The 17,586-nt window shown below is 37.4% G+C and overlaps 1 protein-coding gene across 1 annotated transcript in view; it reads left to right on the forward strand.

The window, feature by feature from the left end:
* The window catches only part of DIAPH3 (diaphanous related formin 3), a 577,679-nt gene that overhangs the window by 227,878 nt on the left and 332,215 nt on the right, over window positions 1-17,586 (forward strand). Inside the window, exons 15-17 of the mRNA XM_057532925.1 lie at window positions 51-155; window positions 2,794-3,096; window positions 3,808-3,922. Of these exons, the coding sequence (XP_057388908.1) occupies window positions 51-155; window positions 2,794-3,096; window positions 3,808-3,922 (523 nt within the window). The remainder of the gene's footprint in view (window positions 1-50; window positions 156-2,793; window positions 3,097-3,807; window positions 3,923-17,586) is intronic.

A 17,586-nucleotide genomic window follows, 5' to 3' on the forward strand; every position in this document is an offset into this window, starting at 1 on the left:
TTTCTCTCTTTCTTGTGTGTTTTTGTTTTTTTTTCTTTTTTCCTTTTCAGTTTGAAAAAGAGTTTACCGAACACCAAGAAACTCAGGCTCAATTGCAGAAAAAAGAAGCAAAGATTAACGAGCTTCAAGCAGAGTTACAAGCTTTTAAATCACAGGTAAAATACCATCAACCTGGAGTGAATTTGGGTATTGAAAGCTCACCAGAGGAACAAAGGTCGTATCATATCTTCATAGCATCAAAATGTTGAAACTTTAATTTCCCTTGTATGTTTTCATATTATTGTTTATATGTATTTCTATTCTGCTGTGTTTATTTTTAAAATTATTTTGCCCCTTTTTCTCTGTTTGCATTTTTAAGAATGTCTAAACTTTTACTAATCTGCTTCCTTATGTTTCGTTTGGGTTTTGTACCTGATGTCATGTGTTTGCTAGGTAATTAAGCATTAAGGGTAAGAAAGTCTTTTATTCTTAGATTTGTCATTCATCACTGATCTTTATCCCACTACAGAAAATTATTGCTCAAGCTATTTATTTTTCAAAACCTTCAGCCTATGGGTACCTTGCAGTGAAAGATAACCTCTAGCTGAATGAGAACATTTTCTGATAATTTTTCAATTTCCAAAAGTAAACAGATTTAAAGCATGACAAAAAAGAGAGCAAATCTGGATTATGGAGCAGATAATACATACACTCACGTACGCTCTCTACACATAAAGCATTTAGGTAGCAAGAAATACATTATCTGCATGTTTTAAATGGATGAAAGTAAGGAAGTAGAATTTTCACAGCTAAATTTTTTCATGTAGATTTACACATAAGATGATGAGCAGTAAGTATAGTTTTGCTGTTTTCCTTTCATCCTAATTTATGGTTATGTTGAAATAGTCTTAGGTATACTATTTCCTATGTTATTTTGAGAGTTTGTTTTCTTTTATACTTTAGTGTATAGTTTTGTTGCAGAGTCTGTCTGAAGATACCCTAAGAGCTATCTGTTAGTGTTCAGTTTTGGAAAAAAAAAAAAATTAGAATCTATCTACAAGAAAATTCTCAATGATCATCTTTCTTTAGTGCTGCAAGAGAAGGTACTACAATTTGTTGAAAGTTTTCATCTTTCTTATGTGGCTCTTTGTCTCTCATATTAAAGAAACATTTGTGTTTTTAAATTTCAGATTGAGTTATAGACAATGGCTGAAATATTCATGAAAAGTTTTTCCTGTTCTGGGCTAGTATAAATTTAGACTTTCCTTTCTTTTTAATTTTTCCCAGTTGAAGCATTACTCGTAAATCTACTCTAGAAAATTTCAGTTTATAGAAAACATATTCACCATCCTTGGATATGTTATTGCTGCATGTGCTTTTATATAAAATGGGAATATATTTACATTTTGAAACAGATTAAATCAAGGAATCTCCTGTGTTGTTTTAAATTGTGTACAATGATGACCTTTGTTTATGTCTATTAGAGGAAAGCCTGTAATTAGAGACTTGACACTGGACACAATATTCATTTTTGAATAACAACTGACAAATACTTCCTTTGGATAAGTTTGTATTTCTCATGAAATCTATGCATTTGTCTCAATATACTTCTCTTTGATCAAAGCTATGCTGATCATAAAGGTTATGAATAAAATATGTTTTATTATCTGTGACTTCATTCCTTCAGTCACTTAACAGCCAAGTACTGTTAGGTGCTGGGGATAGAATGGGGGGCAAGGTGGTCACAGTGTCTGGCCCCCTCAGTGATAAGTCTGTCACACCCATCAAAATCTAGAGCAGAAATTCAACCATACCTTTGTTTTAAGACATTAATTGTTAACCATAAACGTATACTGAGTGTGAGTATAATGTACATACATCCTTAACATTGAGAGGGCTGTGCTATTCATGATCACAGCAACCCAGCATAACACTAAAGTGATTCTTCTTTATACTTAATGTTTTTTGATAAGGCATGTTTTTTGACTGTGGTCTCAACTTCTCTTAAATCCTTTTTCTTTGTGCTGACCTTGGATATCGACTTCAAGCCTTTATACATGATCTATTTTCCATAATTGTGCCATAAAACTTTTAAATGATTTATTAATACTCCTATAGCTATGTGGCTCAGAGTTGAAGTTAGTAATTTCAGGAAATAACCATATCACAAAAAATTATTTATCAACCCAGATCACCTTTATGATAGTAAAAATGCATCTATTGTTATTATGCCATGGAAACAGAAGGACAGAAGTGCCTAGTGGTCACAGGGACCAGATCGTGACATGCTCTTGCAGGTCCTACTAAGAATCTTAGATTTTTTTTCTCAAGGGCAAAGGCACGATGTGGCAATATTATTTACCTCTCCTTTTCTGGATCTTATTTTTTTTTACTTACCACTTAAATGCTGGTGTCCTGTAGAATTCTGTATATAAACCTTTCCTCATGCTACATACTCTGGGTGAACATATCTACACCCATGGCTTCTTCAGCTGTCCTATAGAGACTGCTGACTTTCAGATCTTTTAGACCCAGATCATTTGCCTCCTGGACATCTCCACCTGGTTGGCCATAACTGCCTCAAAACGGGGAGTAATATTTCTGACAATTACATTTTTATGAAAACAAAAGCTATAATATTCTTAAATTGGGAAAAAATATCTTTGAAATTTTGTTTTTAGGTTAAACCACATGATGTTACTGAAATTCAGTTGTTTTTGGTTTAAAATAATACCTTATTTTTGAGAAAAGTGTACTTCAGCGTGTTTTGTAGAGAGTTCTTTGTCATATTTCTTCTTTTTCCTTCCCCTATAGTTTGGTGCCTTGCCACCTGGTACCTATTTGCCTTCTTCAAAAGAAAATGGAACTGGCCACGCAGCACTTCCTCCACCGCCACCACTGTCCTCTTGTGGAGGCGTGCCCCCTCCACCCCCACCTGCACCCCCTCCCCTTCCAGGAATGCCCATGCCATTTGGTGGTGGTCCTGTGCCTCCACCACCTCCCCTGGGATTTCTCAGTGGACGAACCTCTCCCCCACCACCAACACTGCCTTTTGGGTTAAAACCAAAGAAAGAATTTAAACCGGAGACCAACATGAGAAGATTGAATTGGTTAAAGGTAAAACAGAAATAAATAGAGAAATAGTACTGTTACCTAGATTAAAACTTAAATATAATTGTATATAGTTTCCAATGGGAACCCTATTCAAAATGACATTAAATAAACAGGCATTATTTTAAATAAAAATGTTGAGTCAAAGCCCTTTGCTATTGACTAAAGCTCTCTGGTTTATAAATTGGGTAGGAGTTGATGTTAGTTGTTACAATGGGATTTGATTGTAATTAAATTGGTAGTTCAACATTATTGTGGTTATACTCTGTATTTTGAAGTGTTTTTCAAAAGTACAAAAAAATTAGTATTCTTAGGAACTTTTTTATGTTGGTAGCATTGGGAAAAGTATTACTACTTGTCAGAAGTGGATAGTTAGTCGAGACATAGGAATTCTGAATCCTGCAGAATGATGGTTTCATGGTCACATAAATTGAGCATTGCTAAAGACTAGGAGAAGTATAATTGAGAAGAAACAAACTTCATTCAACTTCAAGTCCCCAAGTATTTGAGAGTGGAACCTTTTTTTCCCCTGATAACACCTTAACTTCCTGTAGAACTTGTATTTCATTGAACATACTTTGGGAAAAAATCTTACAGAGATTACTTCATAAATATCTGCTGGCAGCTCTGGGGCACTGGGTGTATACATGGTGATTGGGTGTGGGAGACAGATGAAACACTCAACTGTTTGTGAGTCTGTCTTCTCTCTGGCTGCAGATCAGACCTCAGGAAATGACTGAAGACTGTTTCTGGGTAAAAGCAAATGAAAATAAGTATGAAAATATGGATTTGCTTTGTAAACTTGAGAATACGTTTTGTTGCCAACCAAAAGGTAAGTTTAATATCTTGGTTATTTGTTACTCTTAGTATTTTAATATTGTAACTTTTTATATGCTTACCTTTAGAAAGTATTATTTGTGTCATATAAATGGTATTTTTATGTTACTAATGGATAAATGAATAATCCAATGAATAATCTGAAGTTAATTTTTTATATAGAGTATCAATTGAACAATTTTTAAAATACAAATAATTTAATACAAAACTTAAAAAAATTTCTTTATAATACCTTCTTTGAAGATATTCTAAATTAGACTTTCATAAAGGAGGGTATTTTCAGAGAAAATTTTGGTGTGAAAATTCCCTGTAGTCAATGAGAAATAGAAAAATGAAAACAAAATGTAAGTCTTCCTCTAGTCAGAATTTTCCCACCCTTTAATGTTACAGTGACTATCACATAATTAATTAGTATGACTCACATGGGATAGAAATATCAATTTATAGAGCATCTTGAAAATTAGTTTGAAATAGAGTCTATGAGTAGATTATAACATCTTTTCATTAAATGCAATGGAATTCATTTTCAAAAGCCATCACAGATAGCTTTTACCTGTACAATGTGATTTTTCTCTTTTTAACAATTATATTTAGGAATTACTCTTGTCTGAAATTTGATTTTGTCTCATCCAGTGTCATGGGCCTACCACTTATGTTTCAGGGCTGATATGCACATACACTGCTCAGTTCATTTTTAAGTAACACATTTTAGGTTTGTAGTACAAGGCACTTAGGTCAGTCATTATCTTTTTTTGTTTGTTTTAATTATTTTTTAAAATTATTATTATTATTTTTTTAATTTTTGCCTGCGTTGGGTCTTCGTTGCTGTGCGCGGGCTTTTCTCCATCTGGGTGGAGATGGGAAGGCTTGGTGTAGACAGAAGAATTGACTTCTTAAAGTACCCACTGTGTACTAGGCACCATGCTAGATGCTTTATATACGTGATTTAACTTGATCATCACAGCAACCAAAGGATGTTGGCAGATAGCAAAAAAATCATTTGCTTTCCTTTGAAATGCTTTCTAAAATATAAATTAAAAACTTTAAAAAAAATAATTGTAAGTTAGGAATTCTAAAAGGTAATTGTAAATTAGATTTCTAGAATTTGTGTTAAATCCAAAGCCTTTATCAGATATTTTGGAACACCATTGGTCTTGACCAAAATAGTAAAAATGATATATTTTGATCTTTGAAAACCAGGGGCATTTTCTTAGCAAGCTTATCATAGGAAAACTTGTGAAGTAAGCAGATCTTAATTTTATCTTTTGATTATGGAGAATCAAAATTTTCTTTGAATAAGATTAGTGCACTCTTCAGGCAATCAAAGAAACTATATGGCAGTTAAAATGTGTATTTACATGTAAAACACTTCAGAATTTCAGATTTCATAATCTGGAATTGATTAGTTTTCCCTCTGCTTTTCTAGTAGGTAGAAAGGGTGGTACCTAAAAGCTATTTAAGTAATTCTGCGATCCAGCTTCTCTCTTTTTTTTCCCTCTTTACTCTGATTACTTTCTTAATTAATGAGGCTCAAAAGGGAAACTTGTTAGCATGTCTTTAATTTAGCTGTAGTGTTGGCCCTAAATGAAATAATTGGACCTTTAAAAAATTCTTGTTATCTAACTTTAGTCTTACGATTTAAGGTTGAAAAAAATCAACATATTTGCTCAATCTAATACTAGTTGTAAAGGTTAAGGTGAGGAAATAATGATCCTTTTCTGAATATTCCATATATCAGTGCCTCTCTGGCTTGGTGCATGCATCCACGCTGCCCTGAATCTCTCTTTGGTTTGACTTAGAGGCTGGCAGAGGCTATGACTTCTTATCTCTCAGCTCAAATGCTGCTTCCTCTTTTCTGGGACAGTAGATGATATTTCCATGATCAACAGAAAGATGGGGAAGCCCAGGGTTGTAACACGGGGCAGTGCCAACATTTCACAATGCCAACAGGTGGCGAGATGAGAAGGTGACTATTTTTTGGTTTGGATTTTAAAGAATAATTCCTAGAAAGCATTATTTGAGGAGCCTTAAGTGTTCTTTTTGGAATTATTAGTATTTCATTAGAAAAGGCTATTAATTGCTGCTTTCAGAAAGACAGGACTTCAGTAGATATTTTATAGGAAAGGTCAGAAAGGAAGGCAAGAGAAAGGTGCCTAGAAAACTTTGACAAGACAGAGGGCTGGTGGATAGGTTGCTCCTTGTCTCTTTATTCGTGGCCTGGCTGCTAATATTTGCCTGTTTCACGTGACACCAAAGGTTACTTTGAATCAATTTTGTCATTTCTGCAGAATTCAAAATTAAACCTATTATTCATTGTTGAGTTCCAGGTAGAAATATAGTTGCTCTCCACTCTCTAGCAGGCAGGGGGAGATAAAGGCACGGGCTGCTAGTTGATTGTCATCATTGGCTTGCATCACAACTTGGCAGGGAAGGACAAAGAATTCAGATTACTGAAGAATTGTGGATTTTTAGAGAAAAAATATATATATTTTTTATTGAAGTACCTGTTTGGACTAAGAACGAGGGCTCTTTCTCTGACATAGTTGAATGTTCCATTCCAGGCATTTTATTTTATTTTATTTATTTATTTTTTTTTAAAATTTTATTTATTTATTTATTTATGGCTGTGTTGGGTCTTCGTTTCTGTGCGAGGGCTTTCTCCAGTTGTGGCAAGTGGGGGCCACTCTTCATCGCGGTGCGCGGGCCTCTCACTATTGCGGCCTCTCTTGTTGCGGAGCACAGACTCCAGACACGCAGGCTCAGTAATTGTGGCTCACGGGCCCAGCTGCTCCGCGGCATGTGGGATCTTCCGGGACCAGGGCTCGAACCCGTGTCCCCTGCATTGGCAGGCGGATTCTTAACCACTGCGCCACCAGGGAAGCCCCATTCCAGGCATTTTAAATGGTAGATGCCAATCTTTGTGCTTCCTAAGCATTTGAAATTGGCAGAAAGGAAAAAAAAAAAAAAAAAGGAACTGAATCCAATAATCTAAAAAGGACCTTGGGATTTTCTCTCATGTTCTTTATTTTTTGTCACTAAGTATGGCTATTTATTTTACACTGCTTTAAGTTTATGAGACATTTAGGTTAAGATTGTTGGGTTTCAGAGGTCTCATACCCTGGGAGTTGGAAAAGGAAGAGGAACTAATAATCCCTACTGAGTACCTGTGGTATACCAGCCCTGAGCTGGGTCTTCTTCATGTGACCTTGTTTAATCTTTACCACATCTCTGCTGAGGTTTTTCTCTTGGTCTACGATTGCAAAACAGTTCTAACTCCCCACAATAGCACTCTGCCCCACTGACTCATAGATGGAGCAAGGTGTTCTTGGTAAGCGAGTTGGACATTTCCTCTTAACTCATGTTGCCCTTTATTATAGTCCTTCTTTTTTTTCCAGTTAGATTTTACTTACTTTGCTTTCTAAATTAATCCCCTCCCTGTGACTTTTATAGCATTGCTTCAATGGGGCGTGTCTTGTGTCATATCTTAAGGAGTACGGAAACCCCCGTCTAAGCCATTTCCTATGAAATCAACATTTTTTTTTCTGATTCAGTAGTATCATTTTCTTTTTTTTTTAAATTCATTTTATTTGTTTATTTATTTATTTATTTTGGCTGCATTGGGTCTTTGTTGCTGGGCTTTCTCTAGTTGCGGCAAGCACGGGCTACTCTTTTGTTGTGGTGCGTGGGCTTCTCATTGCAGTGGCTTCTCTTGCTGCGGAGCACGGGCTCTAGGCGCACGGGCTTCAGTAGTTGTGGCTTGTGGGCTCAGTAGTTGTGGCACATGGACTTAGTTGCTCCATGGCATGTGGGATCTTCCTGGACCAGGGCTCGAACTCGTGTCTCCTGTATTGGTTGGCGGATTCTTACCCACTGCGCCACCAGGGAAGCCTATCATTTTCTTTTTTCTTTTTTTTTTTTTTTAAAGAATTTCACTTATTTATTTATTTATTTATCTATTTTTGGCTGTGTTGGGTCTTCGTTTCTGTGCGAGAGCTTTCTCCAGTTGCGGCGAGCGGGGACCACTCTTCATCGCGGTGCGCGGGCCTCTCACTATCGCGGCCTCTCTTGTTGCGGAGCACAGGCTCCAGACGCGCAGGCTCAGTAGTTGTGGCACACGGGCTTAGTTGCTCCGCGGCATGTGGGATCTTCCCAGACCAGGGCTCGAACCCGTGTCCCCTGCATTGGCAGGCAGACTCTCAACCACTGCGCCACCAGGGAAGCCCCCATTTTCTTTTTTATACTTTATTTCCCTATTAAGTATCTCACTTTGTTTTCCTTGCTTCTCTTCATCCTAAACTTCTGAGATGCATCTTAGCTTTCCATAGTTTAGATTCTTTTGAAAATAACATGTAGGCATTTTTCCTGATCATCTTTTTCTTTTCTTTTTCTCATCTGCCTCTTTAATTTCTTCTGCTTTTTCTCTTTATCCTATTTGGCTACTGTTGTTCAAGTCGATAAGTATTTACAGGGAACACGTTGTATGTGAGGCCTTGTGTTTGGCACTGAGGACGCTGTGGTGAGGGGCCCTGTACTCATGTTACTCTGTGGCCTCGGTGAAGCGCAGTCAAGTTCGCAGGTGAAGTCTAAGAACAGGGAGTGGGACAACCAGTGCTAATCTTGATTGTAGAAGAGACTGCCATGTTTTACTGTCTCTGGCTTCTGTTAAGACTTAACAAGGTTATAAAAAACATTGTTTGTATATCTCTCAGAAATTTAATCACAATGTTCATATACTATATTGAACATTTGGTATCATCAAAATAATGCTAATGACCTGCATATTTTTTACCAGAGTGGAAGCATCTGTTGGTTAATTTTTACAGGCTGTTGGAAAATGGATTAACGTATACTAACAGGTTATTGGTGTTGGATTTATCGACTAAAATTAATATTAATTACTTTCATTATTCACAAACTGTTAACTTAATAGGGATTAAAGGGCTTTCTGAAAGTATATGAATAGTCTAATTCTCGTAGACTGATTTATTATGAAAATGTGATTCCACAATTGTTAGCTTTCTGAAGTAATCAAATTTTATAACAGGTGCATCATATTTGCCAGATAGGGCCAATAAACTGGTTTATAAATAATTTCTCAACTGAACAGTTATGGCATATGGAAACAGTTAATGGATTATGTACTTAAAAACAAATCAAGCTTAGATTTCTGACATCATAGTTCAGTGGACAAAGTATTGGGGTAGGCAGTGATAAACCATGGAGTATCCCAGTGACTTGGCTGTGTTGAGTTTGTTGCTTTGTATCTGAAACACAATTTATTCCTCTGTATGAACCAAAGTGTATAAAAAATCCTGAACTACCTCAGAAGCCTACATTAAGATGAACAATATAATTTATAACAGAAATATGGTTCTTGGGAGCATGTTAATATAAAGATGATGCCAAAATGAATGTAACATATCTTCAACATCTTAAAGGTTTCTGAAAAGACATTTGACAAACACTAATTTGGGAAGATTGGGGAGGAAGTCAGTGGCGAATTAAATATTTCTCTAGGGATTTATTTTGGTTCTTGTCTGTGGCTGAATCTCAAAAGAACTTGAGGAAATTATGAGATAGGTCAGGAATGTCTTGCTTGATTCACCATTAGAGAGTATCTCATTTTTAGCAATTATATTCTCTGTTGGGTTGCAAAAGAAACAGAAATTTATTCTGAAAGCCTTAGAGAAATAAAACCTAAAGAGAGAGCGTAAAGAAAGGGGTTATTTAGGTTGGAGCCACAGGCAACATTCAAGTCCACAAAATGCTTCAGTTACACACTTGGTTACCCAGCATATCTTTGGCATGGTGTGATAGAAGGTTTAAAGGTCCCTGTAAATAGACATGTTTCTTATATATTGTACTGATGCTATAAACAGAAAAGGAGGAGGCTTGGACTTGTGTGTACTGTATTGGGGGGGGGTATGCCCATAAACATGGCTTTTTTTTTCTTTCCTTTTTTCTAGTCTCTTTTTTTCTTCTTCCACTGGAGAAAGGAATGGTATTAGGGCACTGGATTCAACTAGTGTCACTTGACAAGTGGTAGATTGCGGGATGCTGTCTCCCGTCCGTATTACAAGTAGCTCATCTTGGTATTTTAATTCTGGTAGCAGTTTTCAGTGGTGCGCCTGTAGCTGTCAAACCTTAACAAAATTGTAAAGTCATTACATTCCATTGTCATCGCTTAGGATTTTGTCTCTTAGGATTTCTCTCCATTTCCTGCATCTTCTGTCTTCTTCCCCATTTACCCTGGCATCTCTTGCCCTCTGATTGCTCAAAGTGCATTTTTCGATTGCCTTGTCTGCAGTATGTTCTATCACTCAGGACTCCCACTCATAGTTAGTGCACACCATTACTCTCCTGAAAATATAAATGAGGCTCCTCCTTCTGAATGTGCCATTTTAATCTTAAAATAATATTTTGTAAATCTGGCCATTCACTTCCTCTCTCCTCTACTCTCTCTGACCCCCATGCCCTCCTCCACACACACCACTTGCCAGGCTTGGAAGAGAGAGAATCACATGGAGTTAGCACTGTACCTGGATCCATCCCTGGAGCACAAGGAGGGAGTGGGATAGTGGTAGGAGAGTCATAAGGAGATAAGCGCTTCTTGCTGGATTCCATGCTATAGGAATTCGATATTAAATAAACAGTGTAGAGGGCAGACAGCAGAAGCAAGAAAAACTATAATCCTGCAGCCTGTGGAACAAAATCCACATTCACAGAAAGATAGACAAGACGAAAAGGCAGAGGGCTATATACCAGATGAAGGAACAAGATAAAACCCCAGAAAAACAACTAAATGAAGTGGAGATAGGCAACCTTCCAGAAAAAGAATTCAGAATAATGATAGTGAAGATGATCCAGGACCTCGGAATAAGAATGGAGGCAAAGATCGAGAAGATGCCAGAAATGTTTAACAAAGACCTAGAAGAATTAAAGAACAAACAAACAGAGATGAACAGTACAATAACTGAAATGAAAACTACACTAGAAGGAATCAATAGCAGCATAACTGAGGCAGAAGAACGGATAAGTGACCTGGAAGACAGAATGGTGGAATTCACTGCTGCGGAACAGACTAAAGAAAAAAGAATGAAAAGAACTGAAGACAGCCTAAGAGACCTCTGGGACAACACTAAACGCAGCAACATTCGCATTATAGGGGTCCCAGAAGGAGAAGAGAGAGAGAAAGGACCACAGAAAATATTTGAAGAGAATATAGTTGAAATCTTCCCTAACATGGGAAAGGAAATAGCCACCCAAGTCCAGGGAGTGCAGCGAGTCCCATACAGGATAAACCCAAGGAGAAACACGCCGAGACACATAGTAATCAAATTGGCAAAAATTAAAGACAAAGAAAAATTATGGAAAGCAGCAAGGGAAAAATGACAAATAACATACAAGGGAACTCCCATAAGGTTAACAGCTGATATCTCAGCAGAAACTCTACAAGCCAGAAGGGAGTGACACGATATACTTAAAGTGATGAAAGGGAAGAACCTACAACCAAGATTACTCTACCCGACAAGGATCTCATTTAGATTTGATGGAGAAATCAAAAGCTTTACAGACAAGTAAAAGCTAAGAGAATTCAGCACCACCAAACCAGCTCTACAACAAATGCTAAAGGAACTTCTCTAAGTGGGAAACACAAGAGAAGAAAAGGACCTACAAAAACAAACCCAAAACAATTAAGAAAATGGTCATAGGAACATACATATCGATAATTACCTTAAACGTGAATGGATTAAATGCTCCAACCAAAAGACACAGGCTTGCTGAATGGATACAAAAACAAGACCCATATATATGCTGTCTACAAGAGACCCACTTCAGATCTAGGGACACATATAGACTGAAAGTGAGGGGATGGAAAAAGATAGTCCATGCAAATGGAAATCAAAAGAAAGCTGGAGTAGCTATACTTATATCAGATAAAATAGACTCTAAAATAAAGAATGTTACAAGAGACAAGGAAGGACACTACATAATGATCAAGGGATCAATCCAAGAAGAAGATATAACAATTATAAATATATATGCACCCAACATAGGAGCACCTCAATACATAAGGCAACTGCTAACAGCTATAAAAAGAGGAAATTGACAGTAACACAATAATAGTGGGGGACTTTAACACCTCACTTACACCAATGGACAGATCATCCAAAATGAAAATCAATAAGGACACAGAAGCTTTAAATGACACAATAGACCAGATAGATTTAATTGATATTTCTAGGACATTCCATCCAAAAACAGCAGATTACACTTTCTTCTCAAGTGCTCACGGAACATTCTCCAGGATAGATCACATCTTGGGTCACAAATCAAGCCTCAGTAAATTTAAGAAAATTGAAATCATATCAAGCATCTTTTCTGACCACAACGCTATGAGATTAGAAATGAATTACAGGGAAAAAAACGTAAAGAACGCAAACACATGGAGGCTAAACAATATGTTACTGAATAACCAAGAGATCACTGAAGAAATCAAAGAGGAAATCAAAAAAAAGTAAAAAATAAACAGTGTAGTAAATTCTTCTGTAACAGAATAAAAAACTTTCTGTGGAAATAACTTTATTGTAATTTTATAACTTTGAATTTCATAAGTTAGGTTTGGAGGTGATTATATATTCATGTGTTTAGGTAAGCTGGGTGTTGTTGTTGTTGTTATTTTGGTCCCTCAAGGTTAGGTCATTTGGGCATATGCTCTGATACCTTGAACATGTTCTATGTTTACCACAAGCTTTCTTGGCTGTCATCGCATCTGAGGAGAATGCCAGTTTAGAGACCTTTGCTTATCACAGCTCTGACTTGTCTAAGTAGGTGTCTGTGCCTTAAAAGAATGGATATTTCAAAGTCAGACACACACTACTCCAGGAGTTCTTAACTTGTGGCCTATGAACTTGGATAAGGAAAAAAAAATTAGCATCATCACTTTCATTAACCTCTAACTGAAATTTAGTTTTTCGTTCAATGATAAATATAGGCAACAAACACAGCAGTACCTATGTCGTTTCTACCTGTAAGGTTCATACATACTTTCATATCACATGAGAATTGCTTCAGGTACATTGAAATATCATTGAAACTCATCACTACTTCAAAATTAGAGTAGTTATTAGACCTGCAGCTAGACCTTGTTACTTAAGACATTAATAAAGAAGCATATTTTGTCTGTTGGGTCCTCCAGGAAGCAGATGCTGAGATTTTGAAGTGCAGGAGGGTTTTTTTAAGGGGCAAGGGTTGGGTAATGCATGTGAAAGGTAAAAGGCGGTTGAGAGCAGGACTAGGCAGGAAGAACCTGGGACTATGATGCAAATCTGAGAAATTCTCAGCCAACGCAGCTGGGAGGGAGTGCTGGAGCCCAGAATGTCTGCCAGAGGAGTCCCAGGTTGGGCCCTGATGGCCAGGCCTGGCTACTTCTGCCATGCTCAGTCCTTGGCTGGGGCTCCAAAACTGAGGAGGGTCCTGAGGGTGCTCACGGCTTGGAGCCTGTCAGCTAAGTGTGCTCCTTTGTAACCGAGTGGAAAGTTCTTTCCTAAAGGGAGATCTGAGCAGTCCATCTCCATGGTTGCCAGACATGTTTGTTACCAGTCCATAAACAGGTGCATTTTAATAACTGCGTTCGAGAACAATTTGCTTCCTTTGAAATCTTATGTATTTAAATTATGCATTTAAAAATTATTCTGAGAAAAGGGTCTACTTCTCTGATTGCCATTGGGGCTCCATGGCAAAAAAGGTTATGGACCCTGCTGCAGCATGTAGAGGTGGGAGTGAGGTGGAGGTCAGGGGCCTCGCCTCAACTGCTGCCTATTCACAGGTATGTGGTTTTGGGGTTTGTTTGTTTTGTAATTGAAAGGGCTAGTGTGTTATTTGTAATGAGATATTTCATCCAACTTAGAATAATTTTTTATGGTGGTTCCAACATCTGGCCATCCATTTTTTAAATCCATGTTAACAGACCATAATGCATTTGTTAATAAAAGCATATATCAAAAATGGAAAAAAAATAGAAAACTTATTCCCTAATTAGACAGTAATAAAACAACAGTATTAATAATGTGTCTTTCTTTTTAGCAGTTATGTTTATTTCATTTATATCGTTTTATTTGCTCCGCAAAACAATCCTGCGAAGGGGCCCAGGCAAATGTTGTACACATACATTTTGTCGGTTAGAAAAAGTTGTGCTCTTCAAGTGAAGTTCAGCTAAAAGGAGCCGCCACTGTGAATGGAATACAGATCTGAGTGTAAAGCCATCTCTCCTTCTGCTATGCCATGCTGCTTCTCTGATTAAAAGAAATCCTATTATGTTTTATTTAAAGTGCTCTTCTTTGATTTAAAATAATTTTCCTCTCATCTCCTGCCACCTTACCACTGCCCCACAGCGGTTCATCCTCATCCCGCAATTTATATTAAAGGCTTTAAAAACCTGCCGTTTTTTATTAAGACCATCTTTCATCATTTGGTACCTCTCTTCACTTCTGTAAGTATTTGAACTGTAAATACTAACATCACGCTGTGGAGTCTGCAGGAGAAGTGAGGCACTGTGGAGTCCACCTACAAGTGTGCGACCCCAGCCCTTACAGCTGTAGGTCTTTCCTGTCTAAAATGGGGGAGATAAGATCTAGCTCATAAGTTTATTGTGAGGATTATATAATGAATATTTTAAAACATCTTTTGCAATGCCCAGTTCATTGTAGTTGCTCAGGAAATTTTAGCTGAACTTAAATTCTGAAAATGCAGGCTCATTTTTACTTGTAATGTTTTGTGTATCATCTCTGAATCTTCCATAATGGTAACAAGTTAAATGACCTCCCTCCAGCTTGGCCTCACTTCTTTTTTTTTTTTTTTTTTTAATAAATTTATTTATTTATTTTTGGCTGTGTTGGGTCTTCGTTGCTGCGTGCGGGCTTCCTCTAGTTGCGGAGAGCTGGGGCTACTCTTCCTTGCAGTGCGTGGACTTCTCATTCTGGTGGCTTGTCTTGTTGCAGAGCACGGGCTCTAGCTGCGTGGACTTCAGTAGTTGCAGCATGCAGGATCAGTAGTTGTGGCTCACGGGCTCTAGAGCGCAGGCTCAGTAGTGGTGGCGCACGGGCTTAGTTGCTCTGTGGCATGTGGGATCTTCCCAGACCAGGGCTCAAACCCTTGTTGCCTTCATTAGCAGGCGGATTCTTAACCACTGCGCCACGAGGGAAGTCCCTGGCCTCATTTCCAAATGAAACTTTCTAAACCATGAAACTGCTCTGTTAACGGACCTATGTTAATAGCCACTTATGAAGACTTTTAGAATACTGGTCCGTACCTCTTGTTCCTTTCATTTTTGTGTACATCTTAACTGTCAAATGCTTTATTAAGTTTCTGTAGAGAAGGATCTGTTGAATCAGGAATAAATGTAAAGACCTGTTTGGGATTTTATTTCCCTCTTTTTTTAAAAGTTTTTCTGTGATTTTTTTTTTTTTCTTTCAGTTTATGTCGTTAATGGAGCTGGTGCCCATTAATGGAGCTGGTGTGTAATTTCATGAGCTTTAAAAATTGAAATTTTAACTTTGTTTTTCTTGATGTGATTCTGTTTTAGAGCATTGAGCTGATGATTCGAGAGTGATCTTGGAAAGCTCATTCAGTTCTGTATAAAACCTTACTGGATCGTGTTAATAATTCATTATTTTTGACACTTATTTACAGTTTCAACCTAACGAGGATGATACGGACAGCTTAATGTCATTGTGGAACTGGGGCGCATTAAGGCGTAGGGAACCTTTAGTTGATAGGCAAATAAGAGTACCAAGTAGAACTGATGGCCTAAATTCCCCCCAGGGTTTGCAGGAAGGATGATAACTGTTCATCTTCTTCGTTTCATAGAGTGCTAGCATGACATTCACAGGAGTGATAATTTCTCAAGAATAGGTTACTCCTCCAGCTCTGTGATGTAAGCTAAAGAAATTATTTAGGTCACCTGTATACAGTTGTATTTTATACATATGGTTTAGCCTAACTCTTGTTTCCTGAACTGGTGACAAATTAAGGAAATACATGAACAGATGTCTGGAACTTAATTGAAAATGGGTGTTGGTATTTCTTCTTCTCTGACAGCCTGTCTAGTAATAGATAGGGGAGGCAAAACTCTTGAAGTGAAAAGTGTTTATCTCAGAATGACTCACAGCCCCCAAATCTAAGATTGGATGATGAACTTAGAAACTTACATGCTGCATTAGTGTATGTAAATCGATCTTTTCTGGTGACTCTGTGAGAAAGTTTGCCTGCGGGAGACAGTACCCAGTTAAAAGTGATTTAAAAGGGAAGTCTGGTGGTTGGTAGTCCCAGAGTTAGTAAATTCAGTATCCCAATGATGTCAGGACTCTAGGTTAGCTTCTCATCTGTTTTCTTCTCTTTCCCTCCAGTTTCAGCATAGTTTAGCTGGCAAAGGTGGGAGGAATTATTATGCTCACAGGTGGGGCTTTGTCTTAGTTTTTTATTGCTGCTCTAACAAATTACTCCAAATTTAGCAGCTTAAATAACGCAAATTTACCATCTTACAGTTCTGTAGGTTAGTCTCACTGGGCTAAAATCAAGGGCTATGTTCTGGAGGCTCTCAGGGAGAATCTGTCCCTTGCCTTTTCCAGCTTCCAGAGGCTGCCCACATTCCTCAGTTTGTGGCCTCCTTCTAGATTCTTCAAAACCAGCAGCAGTGAGCTGAGTCTTCCTCACCTGATTTCCTTGAGTACATGTTTCTCAGACTCTGACCTATGTCAGGAGAGGTTCTTTAAAGACTCATGTGATTAAATTGGGCCCATCTGGATCGTCCAGGAGACTCTCCTAATCTTAGGGTCTTTAACCTTAACCACACTGGCAAAGTTCCCTTTTCCATGTAAGGTAAGATATTCACAGACTTCAAGGATTAGGACGTGGACACCTCTGACAGAGGAGGACGGGGGTTGGGATAACTGGATGCCATAAAATTGCAGCATTTCACAAGGTACTTGGCCCTGTTGATCCCGCTCATTAAACTTATGTCAGTCTCCTTTAGCCCTGCATTCCCTTTATAGGAATGTCATTTTTGGGTCCTGGGGCATTTTGGCTTAACTGTTTAAATCATTTGTTCTGTTCACTAAATGTTTATTGAGCTTTGGATCTTTACTAATTACACCAACACATGTTTTTGTTACCACAGCCAAGTGCCTTTCTGGAGTTTTAGGAAAAATCCTCATATCATGTCTAAGTGCCAGGAATGATTTTTCCTCTTCTTTATTTAAATATACTATATTTAATTAATGTGAACAGGTACCACAGCCTACTGTATATTTTCCAGTTTGTAATGTATACTATTAATTTCATTTTTTCTAAGATGTTAGTAAGTTCTGTATATATGTTTTTACTTAATTTTTTTTTTTTCCAAGCCAGAAATACCCTTCAAAAAGCTAGGGTAAAGAACCACTAGTATTTAAAAACAAATTGGTTCTTGACTTTCACTTGTTACTATATAAGGAAGAAAGAAAGACTGGTTCTAATTTAGAAAAAGAAATGTGTTACATTTTATACATTATAAACTTTTGGGAGATGACTGTTTCTATATTGCCTTGTTGAAAAACTTAATTCCCTCACCTTAAAGTTTAATTATATTTTAAAGTACAGATTGTTACTCTTGTTTTACAA

Source organism: Balaenoptera acutorostrata, chromosome 18, assembly GCF_949987535.1.
Source record: "Balaenoptera acutorostrata chromosome 18, mBalAcu1.1, whole genome shotgun sequence".
NCBI lineage: Eukaryota > Metazoa > Chordata > Mammalia > Artiodactyla > Balaenopteridae > Balaenoptera > Balaenoptera acutorostrata.